Source organism: Lygodium microphyllum, chromosome 22 (genome assembly GCF_053477565.2).
Source record: "Lygodium microphyllum isolate KBCC chromosome 22, Lygodium_microphyllum_v1.1.10, whole genome shotgun sequence".
Lineage (NCBI taxonomy): Eukaryota > Viridiplantae > Streptophyta > Polypodiopsida > Schizaeales > Lygodiaceae > Lygodium > Lygodium microphyllum.
The window spans coordinates 129,921,825-129,949,499 of record NC_141156.1 but is presented as its reverse complement, the minus strand read 5'-3'; the positions used below and the strand labels follow the sequence as shown (position 1 = coordinate 129,949,499).

General features: G+C 43.0%; 1 protein-coding gene across 1 annotated transcript; it reads right to left on the bottom strand.

The window, feature by feature from the left end:
• Positions 1–421: 421 nt before the first annotated feature.
• On the bottom strand, positions 422–4,496 carry LOC148017616 (mitochondrial outer membrane protein porin of 36 kDa-like). The gene is made up of 7 exons (XM_087662429.1): positions 4,306–4,496; positions 3,250–3,329; positions 1,962–2,029; positions 1,768–1,878; positions 1,566–1,652; positions 1,258–1,466; positions 422–1,161 (listed from the first exon to the last, which is right to left on the bottom strand). Exons 2-7 carry the CDS (start codon positions 3,296–3,298, stop codon positions 852–854), a joined length of 834 nt encoding a protein of 277 aa, XP_087518555.1. The 5' UTR covers positions 3,299–3,329; positions 4,306–4,496; the 3' UTR covers positions 422–851.
• Positions 4,497–27,675: the final 23,179 nt, after the last annotated feature.

Below are 27,675 nucleotides of genomic sequence, written 5' to 3'. Positions count from 1 at the left end.
TGAATGATTTGCAAATATGTAAGCAGTCTTCTTGAGTAAATTGAAAACATCCAAGTAGAGTCAAATCCCCTGATCCTCCTGTGTGAATGTCCACATTTTAATGGTTCCAACGCCTATAATAAGTTCATGTTACCACTCTGGTATATTTTATAGCGTTTGGAACACCTGCAATGCTCTGAACATAGTGAATTGAAAGTAGATAATGCTTCTTGGCTTATCCAAAACTATCAAGTAACCGTACTGGCAAGTATGGAGATATCTTCACGTACAATTCCGGGTAGTTTCCTTCATTACTTTCAGGAGTAAAGAATTCCACCTAAGATTCTGAACCATTTCTTTCAAGCTTAGAAGACTATGTTTTGAGATGAAATAATCCAATTAAGATAGTCAAGATACTGGTGCAATCTTTCAGTGTCTAGTCTTCCATCACAAGCTTGTTGGGTGGTTTTTTATTTTGGGCTTTCCAAGGTTTGCACCTCCGTGTTAAATGTTTCCTTACAAGCTATTGCTGATTTCTGAAGCTGAGAGCATAGCTTCACGACTTTTGACTGCACAGATTGGTCAAGAAACTGACATACTGTTCTTTTCAAGACCATCACAAAAGGATATAAGTCCTACTCATGAGAAACCTCCTATGTAAATAGTAGAAGTACAAAGCAGTTTCACCTCTTCCAAAATTAGATTTGCAGCCATAGCTCACCAGCTGCAAGCCTATTATTAGCTTTCAAAAAGTTGTCCTTACTTTATTTTCGGACAAAAAAATAAAGCCTCTTCATTGAATGCCAGATTCAAAACGTGGCTAGACAGCAGTTCACTTGCATGTTTTAAAAATTCCACCACTTGGAGAGACCTCATGGCTTCAAAGCCAGTGACAAACCTACCTTTGTACCCTTCTCTGGTGCTCTGGAGTCAAACTCACCAGATAGTGTCACCAATGACTTAGGCCGCCACTCGTGCTGAATAAGTCCAGCTACCTTACCACGGTGATTGAATCGAGCCTTCACATGAGTCAATGGATCCAGCATGTAAAGGCCACCAACAGTAAACGAATTCTCATTTTTAGAGATGTTATGAGAGATTTCAGCAGCCACAGTGGAATTGGTGAGAGGGCTCAGAAGATGATGTGCATATGAAAACTTGAGTGTGTCACCCTTGTCAGCACTGCATCAATCAGAAAAAGATGAGACTACACATGGTACCAGTACACTAATTGTAAAGGAAGACAAGGATGAAGAAAATACACCGCACAAAACTTACAATATGAGAGATGCACTAAAATCTGGTTTGTTGTAGCTGGCACCAATGTTGTACTTGGTCGCAGTGCCAACAGCTGTATCAAATGAAATCTCACCACCAAACGAAAACTCATTTGATCCCACCACACCAGAGAGCTCAGCAATAGGTGTTGCAGTTAGACCAATGCTGGAGCTGATGCCAGTGAAGTCATGCAGATATTGGAGCTCCATCTGGAGTAAAAGCCACATTACTTGCATCCAGGTTCAAAGAACATTTAAGTACATGCAGACAACGCACACATGATAAAGATGGAAAGGCACAAAGCATACCTTTCCTGACCTCTGATCTGGTATACTGAACTTGAGGATAGTTTTCAAACCCGGAGCAGCTTCATCCCACGTGATGGTCGTGAAAACCTGAATATCTCTCAATGCAGAACACATTGTGAGAACCCTCTCATGATTTCCCGACGAAACATATTTGAGAGCAAGAGTGAACATAAATGCACAGGTCAGGTAATCTGACACTTACATTAGATGCAGTGTCAACTTTCACGTCTGTGGTAAACTTGTCCCTCTTGAACTGAGCAGTCATGTCACCAGAGAAGGCCTCTCCTTTTATCGTACTAGCTGTAGTGAATGCCTAGGGATGCAACAGAAAAACTAATGACAAAGCACAGCATTCTGCAACTCATATAGGTCAAACATGCAACTCCAGAGGAATACCAGGCCAGTGGGGCTGTATGTGGTAACAGTGAACTTGTAGTCATCGTTATAGTCTTTGTACAAAACGTCTGTAACAAAACACATACGTTTTCAGTCATCTATCACATTCTGCACACAGTCTCACATTCAAGCATCCTTGACTTCCACATATTTGATGCTAGGTGCCCTAGACCCCTTCCCAAGTTGCAAGTAAACTGTTGAAATGTGAACAGAAACAGGGATGGCATTAATGCTTTGATTTCACTGCAAAGATAGACTAAAAGATCAGTGGCAACCGCACAACAAAACACTTCCTCTTCCAAGATCTGCCAGTTAGATCTACAACCAACAAATCAAAAGCTTTCAGCTGAGCAGAGCAGTTTCACAATACCTGTGGCTAACCAACATTGTGGCAATGCCAATATTTCGCAGGTAATTTGTACGGATTCCCATAATAAGTGAGACAGGCAGTCTACTAGAGACATATGAACCACATCACAGGTCTAATGTGTTCTGTAACAACTAAGCGCATCAAATTTGGCAAATGTGCAGACAATTCAGTGGTTTAGATGCAGGCTTACACTCACACACTGTTAGGACAATCCCAGAAACAAACTTTGAATGAGTTAAACTGGAGGTTTCTGCACAGAACTCCACAAAGGCATGACCATAGTTTGTATTGTTAGAATCCACAAAACGCCTAGAGCATAGCTACACTGAAGTTGTTGGACTCACTACTAGAGCACCTTTACAAGACACTCGTCCACAGGTTCCCATATAAAGTGAGGCAGGTAGCCTTCCTTGTATTGCAGACAGCCAAACCGCATCTCATGTTTAATGCCATCTATTTCAAGGGAAGCAACTAAACACATCAAATTAGACATCTGTGAAAAAGTTCGGTCAACTAGGTGCAGGCCTTCACTCACAGGTAATTATGACAATCCCACAAACAGACTTTGTACAGACTAGAACTGAAGGCTGATGTACAATACTCCACAAAGGCATGACCTTAATGTCTAGAACATAATTACAATAAAGTTGTTCACTGACTTACAGCTCACCCCCCAGCAAAAAAACCCTTTTTACACCAATGTAGTACATAGAGCAACCAAACTGCCCTCCAGTCATTCACAACTAGAGCCTTCTTAAAGCACCAGTCATTCCTTATAAAGAGCACTCTTCCACATTCCTGAACCTGTTCAATATCTCTATAAACAACAGAAAGCCATTCTTGCATGACAAACAACCCTAGAATCATTGCATAAAAGGTTGTGAACTGCGACAAGCATGAAAATGCAAAAGAACTAACCTCTTGCCTTCTTCCCAATTTCTGAGAATAAGCCCGGACCCTTCCCCATCTCACAGTTCAATCTGGCAAGCGTTCAACCTCTACACATATCAAGATACAAATCAGATTATAACTGTCTGGAATCAAAAAGCAGACCATATAAAACAGACACACACCACTAATGGCAGCCAATTTGATCAGGCCGACCCATAAACAATTCCAATTACAGTGAATAAATGGTATCAAATACTATTCCCATGCACTACTGCCTGGACTAAGCATTTGCTCATGAAACACACTAAGGCAGGATCTAAAGGGCATTTGAAACAGGATCTAAAGTGCATTTGAAACCATGTTTTAAGATGCACGTGAATTATAGTGCAGTCTACTTGTTCTTAAGATCTTTCATGATAGCTAAAGACATTACACTACGGCCTGGACTAAGCATTTGCTCATGAGAACACACTAAGGCAGGATCTAAAGGGCATTTGAAACAGGATCTAAAGCGCATTTGAAACCATGTTTTAAGATGCACGTGAATTATAGTGCAGTCTACTTGTTCTTAAGATCTTTCATGATGGCTAAAGACATAACCAAGATATCGAGACACAAAAAATGCATAATCGAGATACTAGAAGGAAAAAGAAAACGCCATGAATATACTAAGCAAAATTACAGCACTTAACGGAGGTGATCAGAGCACAAAAACATTCAATCAAGGTATCCGAACAGGAACAAAGACAATATATAATCGAGACGAAAAATGAAACAAATACACGTTAAGCAAGCCGACGTAATAATCTCGACGCCCAAGATTAGCTGACCTCAAGGCAGGATCTGCTGAATGCTTGAGAACAATCTCTCAAAGCACACGCGAATCAGTTGCCGTCTACAGGTTCATATGAATTTGGTGCTACATAACCAAGGAATCGATAACAATGCAGGAGACCGGAAAAACGGAGAACGTATGCACACAAAGGAAGCTGAGCCAGCCATTTTCTGAGGATATAATATGAAGGAAGGTGGAGGCAACAAGATTAGCAGACTTACCGAACGATGAGAGAACGACAAGCTTACCGGAACACAGCAACGGCGGAGGAGGTGGAGGCGTCCCTCTTCCGCTGCAGCTAGGGTTCTGACTCTACACGGGGGTATGCGCCGATGAGAAGATTCTTCTCCCGCCCTTTAATTTCTATGGTTGAGAGAGAGAGAGAGAGAGAGAGAGCTTTTCTTGAGTGCAGGGAAACAATCCTCCACGCAAAAAATGTAAACCCTAAAAGTCTATTTATCGAATACTTTTGTCAATCCATTCTCTGCCCCATGATTCGCTACCATCTCTATAAATAAATTCTTTTTTGGGAGCTCATACAAAAATCGTTTTGATTTGAATTTTAAAAAACTTGTTATTTCCAAAGGAGAAGGGGTCAACAAAGGAACACATAGCCCGAGCACATGACCTTCAATCACAACCTTGCTGGCAAACGGTGCACGGACATGAGTTGAGTTGGATAGGTATGCGAGACATATGGTCGGCCATGTAGTGCTACTTCCCTTTGCATACAACCACAGAGAAGTCAAACTTGAGAAATAGAAGTAACCATCAAGTAATGTGTCCCGTCGTGTAGGGTTTGTTAACAAGATAAAGTAAAGCTTGATGGGTGGTCAACAAAGAAGACAAAAGATGTGGCCAAAAGGTAATGCCAATTTTTCCTTACAGCAAACACCATGGCTAACCCTTCCCTCTCTGTGATGGAGTAGTTCATTTCAGTATCCATGAGTTGTCTACTAGCAAAGCTCACTAGATAGTCTAAATTGTGTTCACCCGACTGGCACAACACAGCTCCCACGGCAAACTTTGAGGCATCAATGTGAACATGGAAGGTTATGTTCTAGTTTGGGGCTCATAGGATTGGTGCTATAGTTAGAGCCTTCTTCAACTCTTTGTATGCGCGTTGGCATTCTTGGGTCCATTCAAATATCACCAGCAATTTGTATAAAGGCCTAGCAATTAATGCATAGTTTAACACAAATCATTGATAGTACTTGGTATGGCCAAGGAAGCACTGAACTCCCTGTTATCTAAAATGGGTGCAACAACCTGATCTTCTCTTTGGGGGTGCCCACTTACTGGCACACCTATTGTTGTGGTCACTTCTCTCATCCTCGAATTTTGTCTTCAGTGTCATGGGCCAAGGAAATTGTATCTTCGAGAGTCATTGGCTTGAGCATGTTGACCTTCGCATAAAAATGTCCAAGTAAGCTAGACATAAACTTGCGTTTATGGGTTGCCTCAAGTACATCTTCAAGCATTCGTAGTTACAATAAAGAGTTCCAAAAACGCTCGGTATATTGTGAAATAGGCTCACGATCCCTTTGTTGCAGAAGATCCCATTGTTTGATTGCTTTTTCATGGAATTGGGGTGAAAGGAAATTCTGCAAAAAATCCTTTTGGAAAGTCTCTCAAGTAGTAGAACAATCAATGTTTTTGCGGACAACAGTCCACCATAGGGATGCTCGGTCAACTAGATGATTAGTAACACACTTAATTTTGTCTTTCTCAGCATACTATTCTTCATGGAAATAATCATCAAATTGACTGATAAAAGCAAGTACAGTCTTTCCATCGCGTGACCCATTAAAAAGACGAAATTTGAAATTTCTTTTATTTATCTTTGTTTCTTTCCGAATAGATTGCACTTCAAGTGTTGCATCAATTGAACGTCGTATAAGATCTTTAGATTGCGGTCCATCTTGGTCGGCGATAGATCATTGCAGATTGGCCAATTGAGCTTGCAAGGTTCGACGTGCTCTTCGTTCCTCTTGAAACTGCATCATAATCAAATCCAATTTTTGCTCCATCATTGGTTCGGGTAGGTCACCTTCAGCCATAAAATCTTCCATGGTTTGATCGGGCATCCTGCAAAATTCCAAAAGACCTCACACACTCGAATCTTGTTAGCGGGATGAGCATAGCTCAAAGTCGGGTTTACAAGGATTATTTCTTTCTTTTTTTTAAATGACTTTTTGTAGTATTTCTCCTTTGCAGATGGGAATTTGATATCATGGTCGTCTTCCAAGAAAATAATCTTGCGTATATATTGTATGTTGCAAACTGTTCGCTGGAATCTGGTTCTGTCAGTCCACAGGTGTGAACAGGGGCCTCCAGAGAGTTATAAAACTAGTTCGAGTGTACTTCCATATGAACGCAGGCTATGGAAGAGATTAAGGATTGAATTTTAAGCCTTAGTAAGACTTAAGAGAGACTTAAGCTTTAATTGGTAAATCTTTAACTAATCGTTTTGTCAACGACTAGGACGGCGGCAGCTTTGAGTACATCCTCACGCAGCAAGTCGTCAAATTTCCAATAGCTTAAGCTTTGTTAAGCTTAAAGTTATTACTAATGAAGATTTTTCTTACTGTATCTCTGAAAAAAAAATGGTCTTGTTGGAGAAGCTTCCCGCGTGGTCCTCTGCCCTGCAGAAGCTGGTCTTTCGCGATCTGAGTGTGTAGCAGGGGGTTCTTGACTGCTAGAAACACGCTGGTATTGACCGATTACCACGAGATTGACTATAGAGCTCGATCGTTCCAGGAGCTCCGCCTTTGCGTGAGATGGTAAGTGATTTGAAGCTCTCGATCTCAGCTTCGCTCTAATACCACTGGTGCACAGATCGAACGTTGTATGCACGCATAGTGAGCGCTAGAAGGTCCCCAAGAACAAAAGAACTCTACTTTTGCACAAAGAACAAGGAAGAAAGCTTGCACAACATGAAGCAAGAGACTAATTGGGTACAATTTCCCTCCATGCCTTGTGTGAGCGCTCCACAAAGCATATATTTGACATATTATTCATCTCCAAGCTCAAAAAATAGCCCAATTTACAATTAGCACACTTTAGCTTTTGTGTTTGCTTTTGTCCCACTAAAGAATTAAAGCTGTTGGGGTAAAGGCGCCTCCGCCGTGCCACTCCGTGTATTACTACACTGACAGTACCCGCCACTGCACACTACAGGTGGTGGGCGCCCGTCACCATCACACTTATTCTTTATTCTTTCAGTGACTAGTGAATAAAAGAAGGCCCGGTCACACATTGTGACTGTTGGAGTTCCCATTTGTCTCTCTCTCTCTTTTCTTGCTCTTGCTCTCCACCATAGCTCATGCATGGTCTTTCGATCCTCTCATCCCTTTCAACTGGTATCAGAGCTTGGCTTCCGATTGCTCGAGCTCTTCTTGGTGCTTGCTTAGCTTCGCATCGACTCCCTTCTTGCATTGGATCTCCATCTCGGCAACCATATCCGATCTCCCTGAGCTCCCGTCACTCTCCAGCTTCCCGAGCACCTTCCTGGCCTATTGAGGCACCTTCAAGGCATTGGTACTAAGGTATTTGATCATTCTTTCAGGGTTTTATTTTAGTCTATAGGTTGCAAACAGCAAGGGCATCCATGGCTTCAAACCCTTGAAGCTTATTTCCCTCATATTGTGCCTTACACCTATCAAGGCTCAAAGAGGCTTGTCATAGGCCTTTGATAGGCCCTTCTTGAGCCCCCCATTACCCCCTTTTGGCCCATGTGGAGCAGCAGTAAGTTCAGCACCAACAGGGCAGATTGCACCATTTTTCCAGGCTGTTAACACTCGTCTACTTCAGCTCCACAGTTGGCCATTGCTTCTTGCTGTCTACCTTGATTAAGAGGGCTATTAGAATTCATGTTTGATGTCATTCAAGCTTTGGACATTGGTCTTGATCATTCGGGGCTGATTTCTTCAGATTTGGGACTATCATAGACTGTCATAACAAGCTGAAAACAGGGCAGCAACATTGGCATTAGCATTTGTTGCTTACACTCCATTCCGGTTATGCTATTTAATGCTCGTATGCGGCCTACTTGATGCTCGAATGTCTTGGGAATGTATGCATTCGATTTGCCCATGATTTGGCATTGTTGTTGGGCTGGAAATTGATAGTTTTGGACTGTTTAGAGCTGCTGTACATGAGCGGGCTGAAGCTCATTTGTCACATGTATTGCTTCTCTATCGATACCAGATGTATGCTATGGGTTATGCCATGATGTATTACACTTTGGGGATCGACTTCGAACTCATGATCGTGATTCCGGATTGCTTTTGAGCATCACATTTGCTCCATTGTTATTGGTTTGTCATTCGCAGTTTGGTCGACTTGACTAGCATTTGGGCTGCTTATGCCTATTGTCTGTACTTGACGGATAAGCTCTATGCATTACACGCTTTGGTCTGTGGTTGATGCCTCTTAGTTCGTCCATCCTTGACAGATATTTTGGAGCTCCGATTTGGATGTTTTGAGCACTTCCGACTCACTGGGATATTGGCTTTGGGTTGCTACTAGATGTATTGACTTGACAGAGATCTTGCCATTGGGATTATGTCTTGCTCAGTGGTTGCTACAACAGTTGCTTCATGTATGTCATGCTCTCTTGGATGCATCTGACGCATTGACTTGGTCACTTGTCACTGGTACTTTGTCTTGGGTTGTTTGAGCTCTTTAGCTCCCCTGTACGCCGTTTGTGCTAGTGGGAGCATAGTGTATGCATGACCGACTTTGAGCAGTTCATGTCTTGGAGCAGCTTACGACTTTGAGCTGATGTTTTTTGAGACTTTGGGATTACCCTCCGACCTTTGGATGCTACATTGATGTATGTCTTGGTCTCTGGATTGCTTATGAGCTGAGTCTCTTGCTTTGGATCTGCTTTCATTTTGGGTAGACACCTATTTGTGTCAGGTTTTGGCAGTTGCAGGTACATCTTGCCTAGATTGTCTGGGGGTGTGCCTCTTACTGGCAGATGCTATTTGACATGTCTCGGTGTTAAGCTCATGTATTTTCACTGTCATTTGGCTTTGCTTTGTCCTTTTCATGCCAGCTTTGGACCTAGCACTGTCTAGTTGACTTTGGATCCAGTTTTGGGACAGTTTGCTCTTATTATTGCAGGTCTGCAATTTATTATAGCAAGCATTTATTGGTGGATTGAGCTGTATTTTTCATGCTAAAATGTCCTGATTTTGTGTACTATACCTCGTACTTGGTGGGCAGCAGCTTCTCAGTCGGTTTCCTAGTCATTTTGCCTTGGATTTAGTGGTTTTTTGGCTGTTTACAATAGAAAATAGCAAGCAATTTTTTGAATTGTCTCTGCATTTATAGCCTGCATTATGGCTTCATCTTCGACTGATAATGCCATATTTAATATCACGAAGTTGGATGGTACCAACTATGGCTATTGGAAGAGCTAGATTTGGCAGGTCTTGGTGCTGAAGAACCATGTAAAGCCACTTCGATTGAGTGGGCAGCAGCCTGCAAGTATGAGCAATGATGACTGGTTTGACTTGGATGCATACTGTAAGTCCACAATCATACTCTCTCTGACTAAGCAAGTTCATTACAATGTAGTGGATGAGGCACAGACCGCATGGCAATTATGGAAAAAGATCAAGAATCTTTATGATAAGAAGAGCCCGGCTAGTCAGATGTATTGGCTCAAGCAGCTCATGGATCTGCACATGAAGGAGAATGCGACGATGTCTGCTCATTTGAGCCACTTCCATGTGATCTTTAAGAATTTGACATCGCAGGGTATCACATTTCCGGATAAGGTGACCCCACTCTTTTTGCTTGGGACTCTTGGAGAGTCGTGGGATGTCTTTCGTACTGCCTTGTGTGCTTCTGCTCTACTGAGCTGAAATTGTCTAATGTAGAGAGTGCTCTTCTGTAGGAAGAGATCAACAGGAAGAACTTGGATGCCTCTCGTGTTTCTCATGCTTTGACAGTTAGAGGCAAGAATGACAGGAATGACAGTGGGAATGGCCGTGGCCGTGACTCTCAGAAGGGTTGGTCCAAATCTCATGGAAAGTCACGTAGTAAGTCGCGTGGGCGCAACGCTAATGTCACTTGCCATCATTGTGGGAAAAAGGGCCATATCAAACCATAGTGTCATGAGTTGCGCGATGAGAAGCGTAAGGACAAGGGGAAGGATAAAGTGTAGGAAAAGTCTTCTGATCGCAGTATTGTACTTGCGAAGTCCAGTGTAAAGATTGAAAAGATCAATGTTACGCAGACTGAGGAGCCATCTGACGGTGATGAGTTTATCTTGGCAACTAGTTCATCTGACAACTCACAGTTGACTGAGACTCCTAACATATATGCACAGTGTTGGCTTTTGGATTTAGGCGCGTCTTTTCATGTGACGCCTTATCGTGAGTGGTTCCACTCCTACCGCACTGTATCAGGGTCAGTCAGGCTTGGAGATGACATGTCTTTGGCTATTGTGGGCAGTGGTGATATATAGTTGCAGTTTTCCACTAGTAGTTCTTTTGTGCTCAGGGATATACGTCATGTACATGCGCTTACGCGCAGCCTTATGTCTGCAGGTCAGTTGGATGATGCAGGGTTTCACATTGGTTTTGGAGACTCTGCCTGGAAGATTAGCAGAGGCAGACTTGTACTGGCCAGAGGTGCCAAGGCTGGTAGCCTCTATCCTCTTGTAGTGGATGGTCCTACAGTTGATCATGTTTTGTTAGTGGGTTCTATCCCACATGTATCACTTTGGCATACCCATTTGGGGCATATGTCTTTGAAGGGAATGAAAATGCTTTTTGGTTTGCAGTATCTTCCGCCTTTAGACTATGCATGTTTTGACTTGTGTGATCATTGTCTTTATGGTAAGCAGAATAGGTCTACGCATAAGAAATTGGGTAGGCCACGCATGAGTGAGCCCTTGGCTTTGGTGCATTCTGATGTTGGTGGGCCCATGCCTTATATGTCTATGGGTGGTGCGAAGTACTTTGTTACCTTCATTGACAATTTTTCTAGGAAAGTGTGGGCTTATCCCATAAAGCAGAAGTCCGATGTCTTGGCAGTTTTTCAGCGTTGGCTTGCTCTTGTTGAGAACCAGACTGGGTATAGTCTGAAATGCCTTAGGACTGACAATGGGGGAGAATATGTCTCACGTGCTTTTAAGTAGTTGTGTGATGACAGGGGTATTAAGCGTCAATTGACCGCCCCTTACACCCCACCCCAGAATGGTTTGGCTGAGCGCATGAACAGGACTATTCAGGAGCATGTGTGCTCTATGCTTAGCCATGCAAGCCTACCACAGAGCTTTTGGGCTGAGGCAGTTAGTACGGTAGTGCATGTCATAAATCAATCGCCTTCTAGTGGTTTGGATTTCCAAGTTGTAGAGGAAGTTTGGGCTGGTAAGCCACCCTCTTATGCACATCTCCGTGTCTTTGGATGTGAGGCATTCTGCCATGTGCCCAAGGACAAGAGGAGTAAGTTGGATCCAAAGAGCATTAAATGCATCTTTCTTGGCTATGGTGATTCAGGAGAGATGGGCTATCGCCTATGGGATCCACAGGTGCGAAAAATGGTACGCAGCCATGATGTAGTTTTCCATGAACACAAAATGCATAAGCAGCCTAAGAAGGTGGTTGAGATCCGCAGAGTGATATTTTAGGAGGAGCCTCAGGCTCCAACATAGCCAGTAGTATAGCCTGCAGCAGTTTCTACACAGGGCGAGGGTGTTGGACAGGCAGTTGGGCAGGTAGCAAAGCCTGTGGTGAGATGGTCTACTAGAGATAGACGTCCACCTGATCGCTATGAGCCCTCTATGCAGTATGTCTTGTTGACGGATGTAGGAGAGCCTCTCACCTATGATGAGGCTATGCGTAGGGGTGACAGTCACTCCTGGGAGAGGGCTATGCAGTCTGAGATGGACTCCTTGCATAGGAATATGACTTGGGATTTTGCTGCCTTGACTAAGGGCAAAAAGGCTTTGCCATGCAAATGGGTGCACAAGCTGAAAAGTACCCCTGGGCACCCCAAGCCGGCCTATAAGGCTAGACTTGTAGCTAAGGGTTTTAAGCAAGAGCATGGAGTTGACTTTGATGAGGTCTTCTCTCCTGTCATCAAGTTGACTACCCTACGCTTGGTCTTGTCCTTGGTCGCGAAACTTGACTTGGATCTTTATCAGATGGATGTTAAGACTGCATTCTTGCATGGGGATTTGCATGACGAGATCTATATGGAGCAGCCTAAGGGCTTTGCAGAACATGGCAGGGAGCACCTAGTGTGCAAATTGAAGAAGAGTCTTTATGGCTTGAAGTAGGCACCTAGGGAATGGTATCATAAGTTTGATGCCTTTATGCAATCACAGGGCTACAGTAGGAGTGCTATGGATCCGTGTCTTTACACGAAGAAAGCCCGTGATGGCAGTTTACTGATTTTGGTTCTCTATGTTGATGACATGCTGATAGCAGGGAAAGCTCATGCAGAGCTTGATGCTCCGAAAGCTCAGCTCAAGAAGAGCTTTGAGATGAAGGATTTGGGACAGGCTTAACATATTCTTGGGATACACATTAAGCGTGATAGGCATCAGGGGCTTTTGTATCTCTCACAGTAGGAGTACATCCATAAAGTCCTTGAGCGCTTCCGCATGCAGGACGTAAAGCCTGCGGGCTGTCCTTTGCCTTCTCATGTGAGGGTTTCACAGGCCGATTGTCCGCAGACAGATGAGTAGGGGGCCAAGATGGCCAAGATCCCTTATGCATCAGTAGTGGGCAATCTCATGTATACCATGATAGCCACTCTTCCAGATATTGCGCATGCAGTTGGTGTTGTGGCGCGTTATATGGCTACACTTGGCAAGAAGCATTGGGATGCCGTGAAAGGTATCATGAGGTACCTGAAGGGCACTACAGATATGTCTATATGCTATGGCAGCTAGGATACAGGGGTCGTGGGTTACACTGACTCCGATTATGTAGGACATGCAGATAGTAGGAAGTCCACTTCTAGCTATGTGTTCACTTATGCTGAAGGGGCTGTTTCTTGGATGTCCAGGGTGCAGAAGTGTACGGCTTTGTCTACCTCTGAGGTCGAGTATGTTGCAGCCATTGAGGCTTGCAAGGAGGCTATCTGGCTAGGCCGACCTTGGGATTGATGCTGTTCCTACACTGCATTCGGATTCTATGAGTGCCATTCAGTTGGCTAAGAATCGGGTCTTCCATGCGAAGACGAAACATATTGAGGTGAGATATCACTTTATTCGGGGTGTCGTGGAAGACAGGTCTGTTGACCTTGTCAAGATCTCCACTAACATCAATCCTGCAGATTTGGTCACGAAAAGCCTCACTACTGAGCGCTTTGTCTTTCTTAGGAGATTGATGGGCGTTGGATGAGATGTTGCCTTTCCTCATCCCTTGTACATATGTACATTTGTACTGTCTTTTCTTTTCTTTTCTCTCTCACTGGGACAGATTCGCCTTTAAGTGGGAGGTTGTTGGGGTAAAGGTGCCTCTGACGTGCCACCCTATGTATTAGTACACTGACAGTACCTGCCATTGCACACTGCAGGTGGTGGGCACCCATCACTGTCACACTTATTCTTTGTTCTTTCAGTGACTAGTGAATAAAGGAAGGCCCGGTCACACATTGTGACTGTTGGAGTTCCCATTTGTCTCTCTCTCTCATTTCTTGCTCTTGCTCTCCGCTATAGCTCGTGCATGGTCTTTCGATCCTCTCATCCCTTTCAAAAGCTATTGGGCACCCAAAGAGTCGGGCGATACCCAAATACAATGTCCAATACAAATATTTAAATCGTGCGCCCATGTGCATACAAAAATAATAAATAAATGTCAAGCGCTTCAATAAATAAGTGCGTCAAAATATTGGCGTCATGCCTAAGATGAGCACCCATCAAAAATGATAATAATTTGAATACACGCTATCCTCCAGTGCTTCCCAACACCACCGCTGCCTGCTCTACACATCAACTGAAGCATTCACAATTGTTAGAAAATAATAAAATTAAACCGAAAAAAGTGAATACCTAGCAGTCTTCAGCTACAAAATAAATAAATTGGAATCCTAACCTTAATTTATTACGAGTGCACACTCTAAACTCATAAACATCTATTAATTAAAATATGTATTTTGCGGAATCACCCACTATGGAATCACCTACTTGCACATTAAATTAACAAGACACCCAAAAAGAATAGGCGTCCCCATCAACTTTTCACACAAGGAATCCACCTTGTGTATGAGCCCCATCAATAAATAAAATTTTATGAAATCCATCGCAAAACCTCACGGAATCCACCGTGGAATATGCCTCATGGCATCACCTACTCTACCCTCACTCCTCTTAGCCCTAGCACATGACTGCAAGCAGTAGTCTATCGGCAATATGCTAAAAGGGGCAAAAGTGGAGGGAAGGGACTTGCCGATGAAGATTGGTTTGAGCACATGCATGTTACAACGTAGGTGAAAATGCTCATTTTTCCTTCTCAAGCCTTTGTGTTAGCCTATTGATAGGTGTATCATAAATCATGTTGTTGATTGGCACAATTTAGCCTAGATTTCCATGACACATGAGACAAGTGCAGAGTAGAGAAGCCGTTGGATAGGGCATCACAGAGACGACTTGCCTAATGCGCATTTGTTTAACCAGTCCAATGAAAGGAACTTGATTAGAGCTGACTTGACGCCATACTGGGCAGATGACATAGTCCAAGTGCTTGAGCACAGACTACTTGAAAGACCCATCAAGAAGACTAACTTAGGTGACTCATCCTTAAAATACAACCCTATCAATTGATAGTAGGACAACTCTATAGGTTAGGGCATAACATCTTGCTGTGTAGATAAGTGTGCGAACATGAGATGCATGACTCACTTGCAGAAGCACGCGAAATCTCATGGCACTTTAGCGGAGACACGCCGACCCACAAGGTATTGTAGTCTCGCCTGTGGTGGCCTACTCTTTTTCGAGATGCAGCACGATTTATAAAGCACTGTGATGAGTGCCAACGAAGCAAGATGCTCGTTTGCAAGGACAAAATGGAGCTAAGTCCAATCATTGCAAGACAACCATTCGAGAAATGGGGAGTTGACCTCATTGGGCCGATTAGTCCTACGACACAATACTCACACACCAAGTACATCATCGTTGCTATATACTATCTCATAAAGTGGGCAGAAGCGTGAGCCACAAGGAAAAACGAAGCTAGAACCACTGCTAAGTTCCTTTGGGAGTAGGTGATCTCATGATTTGGCTACCCCATTGAACTAGTTAGTGATCAAGGCACACACTTCATTAATGAAGTGATCACTCACCTCTTGTCGACCTTTCTAATCATCCATTGAAAATCCTCACCCTACTACCCTCAAGTGAATGGCCAAGCTGAGTCTACTAATAAGATCTTAGTGGAACATCTTGACCAAAGTGGTCTATGCCTTATGCAGTGAGGTGATTGGGACAACGAACTAATGGGTGCCTTATGGGCCTATAGAACAGCCTATAAAACAGTGGTAAGACACACTCCTTTTAAGTTAACCTACAGGATTGAAGACATTCTACATGTAGAGTTCTTTGTCCCGAGCTTGAGAATAGCCACCCAAGAGAGATGGGATGGAAAGGAGGCATGGGCTTATTGCCTAATCGAGCTAGAATGCTTATTAGAGACTCAGTGGCCATGGCTACCTCTCACATAGCGGACGCAACCTCCCTACCTATGGGGTGTAGTGAGCTTACCTTGATGCCCAATCGAGTACCCTCCTCTCCCAAGCACGGCGGTAGCTCCACTATCCTTGAGGCAAGCTCAAGCAACCTCGATTCGTCTCCAACAAGCTCCATCCTCCATATTCACGCGAGAGAAGAGAAGAAGATGAAGAGAGGAGATGGGGAGCTTCTTCTCCTTGGTCCCTCACTCTCACACACTCACTCCCTCACACTCACTCACTCCCTCTCTCAAGCACAAGTAAGAAGGCAAGAAGAAGAGAAGAAGAAGAAGAAGCTTTTTGCCACACATAAGAATGAGCTTCTCATTCACTTTTCAAGTTTATATACATGCCCTACTTTCCAAGGGCGGTCATCCTCAATTTTTACATGGCCGGCCATGGCCTAGGCCCTTTTTCTCCATTCTTTCACTTCCTAGCTAGCCCTACCGCTCTTCTAAGTTTACAAAAGGAGACTATGACAGCCTCTCAATTAGAAAGAACTCGCCAAGTGGCCATGTATCAAAGAGAAATAAATGAGCTAAAGGAGGAGCTCGAGGCCAAGGGAGGAGAAGAAGAAAGGTGGAAAGCAAAGCTCACTACAGAGACAAAAAACCTCATGAGCCTACAATGCAATTGTGACAAGCTAGTAGCATTGTATAAAGACCTACAAAAGGAGAACGAAAAGATCCAGGATGCCATAGAGCAACTAGTGGCAGTAGAAGAGGAGAGAAGCTGAAATGCTTGGAAAAATGCTTGGAAAGAGAAATTGAGGAATAGGAGAGGAGGTTAAGGGCATTAGCCCAAAGGAATAATGAGAGCTTGGAGCAAACGAAGAGAAGAGCAGATGAATGGTTGGACATGAGCGAAGGTGACCAAAACACATATGCTAGCTACTCATGCCCTATTGCTCAGAAAAGGCTTGACATAAGGCCTAGTTTAGCAAGAATGCCAAGAATAATCCTTTGTGACATGAGGTATATTATATTGCTTTACTCAATCAAAGGCTATATGAAACTCTGAGGCCTTGGGCCTTTTCACATTTGTGTAACAAATGATAGGGAATGTTGAGCTAGAAATCCTATATGGCCAATCCAGTGGCCATTTTAATAGTAATAGAATAAATAAATATTATCTAGTTGGACATCCCTCATACAAATCACCCATGGTGAAAGGTTGATAGTCCTTTCCTATGTATAGAGCAAAATTTTGATGAATAGTTTGAGCAAGAATAGCAACATTCTCCTGCACCACACTCCAGACCAAATCCATTAGATCTAATGATAATGTTCAACTTACTATCATTAGCAACTTAGAAATGGAAGATGAACCCCTTGTTTTGATAGTATACCTCCACATTCACCTTCCAATAGCTAAGTCAATAATGGCTGATACAATCATTGATGAGGGGTTGGATTATAACACACTTCCTTATTGCTATTGGAAATACCTTGGCCAATCCTAGTTGCTAATAGACACAAAGTTGAATCCATATGGAGGATGGCCTTACTTCTTGTTGGGAAAGTGTAAATTGACAATCACCATTGAGATTGAGAGCATCCCATTTCTCTTCTATGTTCTTTTGAACTATGAAGGAAATGGCGCTGAGATTATTTTAGGACAAAAAATCAAGTTCTTGACCAATTACAACATTAACTATGTTGATGATTGCATTCATCTATAGTTGGTAGATGCATGAGTGATTCTAACATGTAGTTCCAAAGGGGTGTGGTTTGAGTCTACTCAGGCCACCCTTACATCTCACTTTGATCAATCACCTAATAGCACAATGCTCTTGAGCTAACTCTTGAATGATAAAGCCCACAAGAAGCCACATGTTAGTTCCACTACGTAGTGGAAGTGGAAACCCAAAACATCCTCATGCACCTCTACACATCACAAGCCGAGGAAACATAAGCAAAAGCATGGTTGTTGGTGATGTTAGCCCCATATTAACCTACCCATCACAACTCGATGGGTCCAAAATTCCCTTCTATAAGCGGAAGGGTTTTAAAGGCTACCACAAACTCTGACTGCCAAAATTGTCCTCGATTGCATGCATGGCCAGCACCTATACACCAACCATAGTAATAGCTCTAGCTATATGCCACAAACCAACTTGACTAGTAGAATGCACTGTTTCTACCACACCCAAGTCTCCATAGAGCCTCTTACTTAGGAAAAAGGCCCACCTATACCTTGTCCTTTGCTTATCACCTCATCTCTACCTTTAGATTCCCTAGTTAGCTTAATATCTCAATCCTCTAAATTGGCTATGATTGTCACTAGCACAAGCTTGTTTGTTGCCAACTTACCCCCACAAGAGGATATCCTCCCTATCCTATACCAAGTTCCCTCATACTGAATGTGTGGATATCAATCCTCTTCACTAGCCGCTCTAAAGAAACCATGTCGATGCCATTCAATCTACAAAACGGATGAAGACTTATCCATCCAACCAAAAAGGTCATCCTCAAAATGATTTTGTAGCTTGATTATATGTTTGGCACCTTTGCCAATGATAGGTTTGGGGCTGACCCAAATATATCAGGCTCACCTCCCAATGGCACTCCACTTGGGAGGAGTAAGAACATCTATTTCACAAAAGCATCGGCGTGCAAGACTAGCTAGCTTAGGAGATCCCAAAGTAGCATTTGCAAACTTGCCATATAATTCCATGATTTACAAAGACAACACTTTTCAAATACATTTTTACTATTGATAGGCTATACCATCTTTGTAGTATGACTGCTCACTTCCTCGAAGGATGGTATACCATCCATTTTGAAGGTGCTATTTTAGGAAGCAAGGTTGTTGCCATGGCTAAACAACACAAGATTGTCACCTTCCTCAAAGATTGAGAGACCAACTCCAAAGACTAGAAATTCAAGCCTTCAAAGACCTTTAGGAATCCAAGAGCACCCTGAACTAGACCACAAACAAGTAACCAATAATTGTGATGTAAAGGTAAAAATATGGGCAAGGATTGGGATTTTAGGCTGTATAGTTTCAATTTTTTCAATTTTGGTAAGAAAAGTAAAAGATTTGCAAATCGGATTTTTTATAAAAAAGACTCACAAAAGTGTTTTTTGCTTAAGGATGGCAACCACATAGGCAATATTCCTCTTAGCCATTGTGCAGTCCATACCTATCACAAATCTAATAAATGGAGATAAGCTAGTGTTCTTTGCTTAGTAGAGACATGAATTAAATTTGGAGGAAAGCATGTGGGGAGTGGGCTACCTATGGTTTTGAGTTTCGACCAACCTTGAGAATTTGGTTGGACAAATACAAGATTTCCATTGAGCTCATAGCCAAATGTGGCATTGGTGACTACATCAAAGCCATATCAACCCACATCCACTTCCTAACCTACACTAAATTGATGCAAAACTATGACCTGGCTACCAAATCAAGTAGATTTATATACAACCTAAAAAACCGATGGAAACTATAGCAAACATGAGGCAAGGATTGAGTTCATCCCAAAATTAGTACGAGAGACCTTGGTCATTAGGATTGGAATAGGAAAGTGCACTAAAGCATAGAAAATCCCCTAAGCCTCTCAAAGAATATATGAAACTTTATTGATGAGAATTGATGGAGCCTTAGAGTAAAGATGGTGGTGGCCAATGAAGGAGTTCACTTGAGAGCAATTTCAAAGGAAGAGTTAAGGGTGACAACCTATCTATTTCATCATTTCTTCACCTATAATAAAACCTCAACCAATGCAATCAGAATCTCTAAATCTCTCTTGGAGGATATATTGACAAGAAACTTGGTTAAGTAGGACTCAAACACTTTATGGCTGGAGCATGTCATTGACTCCCTAGCCAAGGTGTGAAGAATGATTCCAAAAGACCCTAAAGTAAAGCTTAATTGCATGGAGGCTAGGGATAGCATCATCAATTATGGTAGCACACTAACTTGAATCATTGTTGTTATTGGAGTGCCCTCCACAAGATCATGCTACCACACATAGAGCTACCTCTACTATCCAAGGATTCATCTGAGAATACCATTGAAAGAGAAAATAGATGAAGAGAAGACATAGAGAACCCCAACCCTGGAAAGAGATTCATTTGAGAACATTATAAAGAGAAAATAGAGGAAGAGAAGAGACAAGAAACCCCAACCCTAGTGATGATCTAATCAAGAAAAAGAAGAAGTAGAGAGAAGAGGAGGAACTAAGCTCATCCATGAAGGACCTCGATGAGAAGGAGACATCAAACAGGAGTGGCTGATTGTCTATGTTGTAAAGAAGATGCTAAAGAAGGAATGGAGAAAATTAGAAGCCAAAATGAAGCAATCTCAAGAAGAATATGAAATGGCCATATGTGGATTTATAAAATAATCCATGCATAGCAAGGACTAGACCATAGTGAATCTCATAGTCCAAAAAGGAGAAAGTAGCTCCAGTAAAGGGAAGGAGAAGGTGATGGAGGAACCGAATACTGAGTCAATGACTCTCTATGAGGTAATGGCTCAAATAGGAACCATCTAGGTGTAGATCAATGAGTTGACAAAAGTAAGACCCATTCCTCTAAAGTCACTATCACCAATTCGGAAGCGAGTCCTCACCCAATATATACATCAAAAAATACACAATAATCTTCCAAGGGACAAAGTACAATAGGAAGAATATGAGCCCTTAAGTAGCTATATGAAGAGCTTAAAGATGACAAGATAAATACACTCAAGGCCAATCAAGAGCTCCAAGGTATATTGAAAGGATGCAAAATGAATACAAAAACTTCTGAGTAGAATCTAAAAAGTAGGTTGAGGAGCCCAAGCTAAATTAAGGGAACGTGATAAGGTGATTAAGAAACTATAAGAGAAGCATGAGTAGCAGGTCTAGCATCAATTGAAGGAGTGACACTTTGTGCTCAAGGATCTCCAAAATTAGCTAAAAGATCATGACACAACATTCAAAGAACTTCAAGAAAAGCAGATGCAAGAGCTCTGGACTCAACTAAAGGAGAATGAATCAATGCTTAAGAAGCTCCAAGATCAATTTAAGGAGTTGCATGCCACTATGAGTGAGCTCCAAGATAAACTCAAGGAGAAAGATCTAGCTCTCAAGAACTATAGGACAGAAATTGCCAAATTGAGCACACAAGTAGTAGAAACTAGTCTCACCAACTCACACTTGGTACAATCAAAGTGACCCAAAAGAAGGCAAAAATAGATCCATATGAAAGACAAATGCTAGAGCAATAGTAGAAGATCTAGGGCCAATGGAGTGCCTCATATGCAAGTTTTCAAGAGACCATATCCCCACCACCTTGACAAGGATTTTAAGCATGATAGAAAATAAAACACAAAGGCTCTACAAGACAAGCTTCATGAAGCTTTTCAATGAAAAACCTAGAAGTAGCCTTAGTGAAAGTCAACATAGAGTCCAATTGGAGGTTTGCAACTCGGTCATGAGGTTAAGCAATAAGAGTTGTTCAAGGAAGTTGCAATATTAGCCCACATCCCTCAATCTAAAGAACCATAATAACTTAAGGCCCAACTAAGATTGATCTATAATAGCTTGGAAAGCATTGAAAAGGTTTCATGGATCAATCTCATGAGGGAAGGGTCAATTAAGGGTGACTTGATTTGACAATTGAGGCAAAACTATAATGATTATGAACTCAAAGTAACAAGTTTAATACAACCTAACCTAGCCAACCTCTCACATAATCTTAGAGCCACCCACGGTCATGACACCCCCTATGGACATGCCAGAGCTAATAGATTTTGATATAGGGGAGTCAAAAGCATGCCCAATAGAAGAAGATGAAGAGCTAAAGAAAAAAGAGGCTTATATAGCCATGATCAAGACTTTAAGAGCTTTGTCATAGAGAGTAATAGAGCCTTTATTCCCCTTGAGATCCTACCATAGGAAGAGGAAGAAAACCCAAAGGAGACAGTGCAAAAATACTAGGAGAAGCAAGAGACCAATCCTTTTTACACTCACAAGGCTATGGATAGTAGTTTTGGAGTATACTGCGACTTCGGTTGTGTCAACATGAGAGCTAAACTTTAGAGCCAAATTTAAAGTGCAAAAGTGGTTCAAGATCCATAAAAGAGGTATTTTTGGCAAAAAACATATCGATTCACAGATCAAGGAGCTAGAGTTTTCTAAGGTGCATTTCAACATCAAGAATCCAACATAAGTCTCCGTTCGTTAATCGAAGTCTGTTTGAACCCCCATTTAATGGCTACAAGGTTTGGCATTATAAAGCAACTACATAATCCGAAAGTTAGAAAGCAAGTGAAGAAGACCAAGGTAATAGTTTTTGATGCTAGAAAGCTATCTATCTAGTTGGAATGCACTGTCGAGGTCATTTGCCCCTCCATTTGGACTGAAACCACTTTCGAACATGGTAAATCCACAAGGGTTGAACCAATTTTTTTGCAAGTTATGTGTTAATTAACTTCATGAAACATCACGAATTGGGGGGAGGGGGTGCCATTATTTCGATGCTCCATTTTTTTATTAAAAAATCCATTTTGTGCATGTTGGAATCATGCCTCCTCCTATTGGGACTGAGATGCAAAATTTCTATGCTCCATATTACAAGAAACAGTAAGAGATTTGATGCATTGTATGAAAAGTTTAGATTTTAGTCTTTCTCTCTTGTAGTTCGTCGGCTTTCTCGTCAGAGGTGAGTCGCATATGTTCATGCAGGAGCATGTCATAGTGCTCGTCAAGATGTTCTTGCTCTTCCCAGGATAGGGAAAATGGCAAGTATTCTTCAAGCTACTCCCTAGGGAATGCGCCCATGTCTGCAAGGATGTAGACACGTGCGAACACTTTGAGCTTAGCATCCAACTCAGTTAAGCATTCTATGGCACTTCTATGTTCAATGAGGGCTTGCTCGGTTGCTATCTCATGCAAGGTTCTAGGAGTTTCCCTAGGCTTAAGCATAGCTGGGGGCTCAGGCCTAAATGAGAAAGATTGGTCAATGCTAGGATTACTTACGCTCTTGGGGTTTCCATGTTTCTCCTGAGGCCTTGCTGCTTTTGTGTCATGGTTCTCCTTGGATGTGACCAATATAGTCTTGTCACCCTATTGTGACAGTGTTGTATCCACTCTTGATTGGTCAATGCGAGTTTTGTTGTCAGTGGATTGAGTGCTGCAAGAAATCATTGATGGTAATGGTTGCTTTGATTTTTCAGAGCACATGGATGTGTGTGAGGTTTCACCGCTGTTAGGAGAGATATCAATGGGTTCATTGGTGTATGGGCTCGATGCTTTATTCCTTAGCTCTTCGGTACTCTTGGTCTCAATCTTCTTGGGGTCTACAACCGCTTGCAACTGTTGTTGTTGTTTTCATTGTTTTGTCCTCTTTTTCTTGGACAATTGCGGTGCCTCCTTTAAGGACTCAAGACCTTGAACTAGGTCACTCGTTGATGTGATTGGATGGGCCTTAGCACTCTCTTTCTCTAGCGTGTCCTCATGGGACATAGCTGCGGCCTACTGAATAGCCCTGCTAGGTTGTGAGGGTACAACTGTCTCTCTTTTCAGAGAGTCTAGCTCTTCAGCTAATTCCCCTCTATTTAGCTCCACAAGCCTAGGCTTTAGGTGCTTTGGAAGTGCTAGAGTTGTCAATGACGTTGGTTGGGACACCTCCTCCACAGGCGAATGGCTAATGACACGTTTTGCAAGGGGCATTGTCATGGCCGAGGGCTGTGATTGCTGTGATCCCTGATTGGGAGGTGTAGCAGCTAGTTCAGTGGGATGGCTACTATTGGTGGATTGCGGTGTCAAGTCCTTAGGCCGATCGGAAGTGGTCGTGTCTTTTGTTTCCCTTTGAGCATTCACTTGTGTAGATCGAGCATCAACTGATCTAGTCACATTAGGTTGCACATGCATATTCTTAGGCCGAGAGCTACGGGTGGTGTCATGTCCCACCTCTTGGACATCTGGAAGCTTAGATGGAGATAGAGGTTGGGATTGAGAAGCTATACTTGATAGCTATTGTTGTGCTTTCTGTGTCCATTTAGGGAAAGAGGGTGTAGGAGATCTGGGACTCTTAGGTGGACTTGGCACTGGGCTGAAAGATTTGCTCACGGCTGTTAAACGATTGTGCCATTTGCTTTGTTGAGCAATCAGCCTTCTTATGAGCAGCGTTGTGCATGTGGTGCTCATGATCCTCTTGGGAAGTCAAAAGCTCATTGAGCACTAGTGGTCTTTATGCATGCTCAATGGTTACATCTGACATCTGCTTATTAAGCATGCTAGGCTCTTCCTTTCTAATACTCATGTTTGGTTTCTTGCCCCGAGACCTAGATTTTCTCTTAGATTTCCTCTTGTGCCTCTTTGCTTTTGATGCAATCTGGCCTTCAGCTGATAGAGGTGGTTTAACAGGGGGTTTTGGTACCCAAATTTGTTGGTTACCTGCGTAATACCCTTGGGCACGTAGCGACGCTTTGGATATCCATCTTGGATATCCATCATGCCGTTGTGCTGGCTCTCCATTGATACCTTCATCTATAAAACTTGGGCTTATTTTGTGGTCTTCTATGATATTTGTAAGTCCAAAGCCTATCCTTAGCATTGCCTCATGACCTTCTTATTTCAAGCATGGCCTCGCTCATTGGTTCTCTCTGTTCAACTTGTGCTTGTATCAACTATTTCAATAGGTCCTTGATTTCATTACTAGGTTTGCCTGTTATGTCAACACCTTCCTTGCCTTTCCCTCGAGGTTCGATGAGGTCACCCTTGCTAAAGGTTGTGACTATCCTCACACCTGGTAGTGTCAAGTGTATCCTATGTGCTACATAATCAGCCTTACACTTGGTTGCCTTTTGAAAGGCCTTCCTGGAGGGTTTTCTTTCTGCAATTAGCACTATTTGGAGGAACATGAAATAGGATAGGCAAACTCTTAGTTTCAATTGTCGCGAGGATTTTGCACTTCCCTATAAGTGCTTGTGGGTGTCCCCCGTAAGGACTAAGAGTTGCATTAGTCAGTGTGAGCTCTGGTTGGCCTAGTAGGGTCTATGCTTCATAGGTCAAGATATTAAAATCTGCTCCTTTATCGATCAGAGCATCGATAGTGTGCTCTCTTTTCGCGGTGAGTTTGTCCCTAAGATAGGCAGGTGGTACAATGTCTTCGTCTTTCGGGTCTTGGCTTGTAAATTTAAGCCTTCTGACAAATTCCCTTGAGTCTCCAACTGCACGACCATATGTGGGTTCTCCACTAATGTCTTGGATTATCTGTGCAGTGCCATTCAAGGTGCATCTATCATCAGGACTGTCATATCTAGTCATCCTCGCAGTTGTAGCTTGATGTTGTTGATTTTCGCTTTGACTAGATGCAGTCCAAATGCAACATATATGTGTTTTTGCAGTGTGGCCTTTTTGCCCTTGTTGGCTAGGTTGGCCCATTGAGGTTTTGGGGTCCCTGTTTGTCTTTGTTTAGTTACGGGCTTTTGGTTGCTCTTTTGCAGGTGCAAATCCATGCTTGTGTAAAGCCATGACTACGCTAGGATCTAATTTGGAGGACCTGTCACGACGCACATTTTCTCTCCAACCTACTTGGGGGAGGTGCGGAGGGGGCCTCTCCAGGGGTCCCGGGGGGGAGGGCGGATAGTCCCCTCGGCCCACAGGGCCGTTACGGTAAATGTCATGCGCAATTTGAGGTACCGTTTTTATAGCCAAGTTTGAACTACTTACTCTAGATTTCAGCCCAGTGGTAGATCTACGATGATGTGGTTTTGGCTCTATATGGTCTCTCGGTCAGTTTCAGGGTCTACATGTTAAAATTTGAAAAAAAAATCCAAACTCAGCCCAACAGGTCTGAATTACAGGGACCGAATGCTCGATTCGGCCCGTCCGAATGGTCAAGGGCTGAATGAATAAGGGTCGAATGTAACTGGTCCGAATGTCAAATTCTGCCAGTTTGAGTGTGGTTGTTCGAGGGTCGAGTGGCTGAGTGGGCTGAGGGCGGAGTCAAGTGGGCCAAGTCAAGTGGGTCGAGGGCCGAATACTAAAAGGGAGAATGGTCGAGTGGTCCGAGGGCCAAATGGTCGAGTGGTTCGAGGGCCAATTCTGGGACTCGGCCCAAAATCGCCGTCACTCGGACGGGCCGAGCGCGATGCAAATTTTGTCGGACTTCAAAGAATTTGTCACGCCAAGCAATAGAGGCCTTCCTACCTGCTGAGCACCTCCAGATCCAAGCTACTCATGTAGGGGAAGGTGTGGAATTACTTGGGCTGGGCAAATAACTCCCAGATGACCAAATTGAAGTAGGTCCACACGATGAAGCTCTCTCCCTCTCTCCTGCTCTCCTGAAACCTTGCAATGCAAAATGTGTCCTTTTTTGCTACTCCTGGCCCTTTATCACCCTGCCCAAACCTACACTCACCTTAGTCTTACTCCCTTCACCAATATTTAACCCAAAAATTCATTTTTTACCCTTCTTTTTCTTGTTTCAGCCTATTATATAGCAACAGAAAACCCTACTGCGTGCACCAATGTTTTGCTCCTATCCTTCCTAAATGCAAGAAAAAATCATAAGGGAAATACCTACACTACTCCATCATGCTTTTCCAAGTCCAAAAAATAAAAACCTACTTGCTAAGGAGATCGAATACCTCCTCAAACTCCCTTACTTCCTACCTATCGACCTCAAGCACCAGTTTGGGAAAAACCCTACTTCAATGCTCGATTCGAAGTGCGCAAGCGCTCAAGGCTTGAATCTGTTGGTCTCGGCAACGGAACCAAAATGTGGGAGCTTTTGCTTAACCGCCAAGATCCACGAACTGCTTATTGCTTCAAGCGTTCCAAGGGCGAGCACTAATGGCTACCTCTCACATAGCCGACACACCATCCATATCTACAGGTGTAGTGAGCTTACCTCCATTATGCCAATCGAGTTACCTCCTCTCTCGTACACTCTGATAGCTCCACGATCCAAGTGCAAGCTTCAAGCAAGCTCCATCCTCAAGCTCCATGCTCGAAGCTCCATTGTCGCGAGCAAGAGAAGAGAAGAGAAGAAGAGAGGGGAAGATGGAGAGATTCTCCTCTCCGGTCCCTCACCCTCACACACTCACACACTCACACTCCCTCTCTCAAGCACATGCTTAAGCAAGCAAGAAGAAGAAGAAGAGGAGAGCCAATTTTGGCCACACACAAGAATGAGCTTCTCATTCACTTTTGAACTTTATATACAAAACCCTAAATCCCTTTTGGGCGGTCATCCCCTTATTCCCTTTTTTACATGGCCGACCGTGGCCTAGGCCCTTTTTTCCATTGTCTTTCTATCTTCCTAGCTTTCTTCCTACTGCCCATCTACCTTTACAAATTGCACGGGTGAGAGCCTGACACTCTTAAAATAAATCATGGTGCGCCTCGTGCTTTTTCTCGTGCGTTTTTTTCCTTTATTTAAGACTTTTTTGCACTTCTTGTGTTTCCAAATTCTTCTTGGCGCGCCTTCGTCTTTTGTTTCACTTTTGCCTTTGCCTTGCCTACTGCTTTAGATTTTCTGGCTTTTCCACCTTATTCGTTTGAGGGTTAACATCTTCCCCAAGGATAGGTGCTGAATCCCTATACCAAGAGGGGATGTTTTTACCACCGTAGAAGCATGGACCGACTCTAATGGCAATAGGTCTCCCAATAGGGATCGTATTAAGTAGGAGGTGGATAGGATGCCAGGGGAGGGATCTCTGGCTAGTGTATCCTTTACGCACCTAGGAACTACTTGGTTCCCTGTATAACTTGAGGTTTACTTGGGGCACCTAAAAACACTGGCTATAGTCGGATTTGATCTTGGTGACGTGCAGATGCGTCGGATGAGACAACACGTGAAATTGTAAATTTTCTCTTGTATGGGTAGGAGAACACACATTATGGAATATAATTAATGAATTTATTTTATTTTGATTGTATGTTCGTGAGTAAATTAGGTAGATGAACAACGTGCATAAAAGGA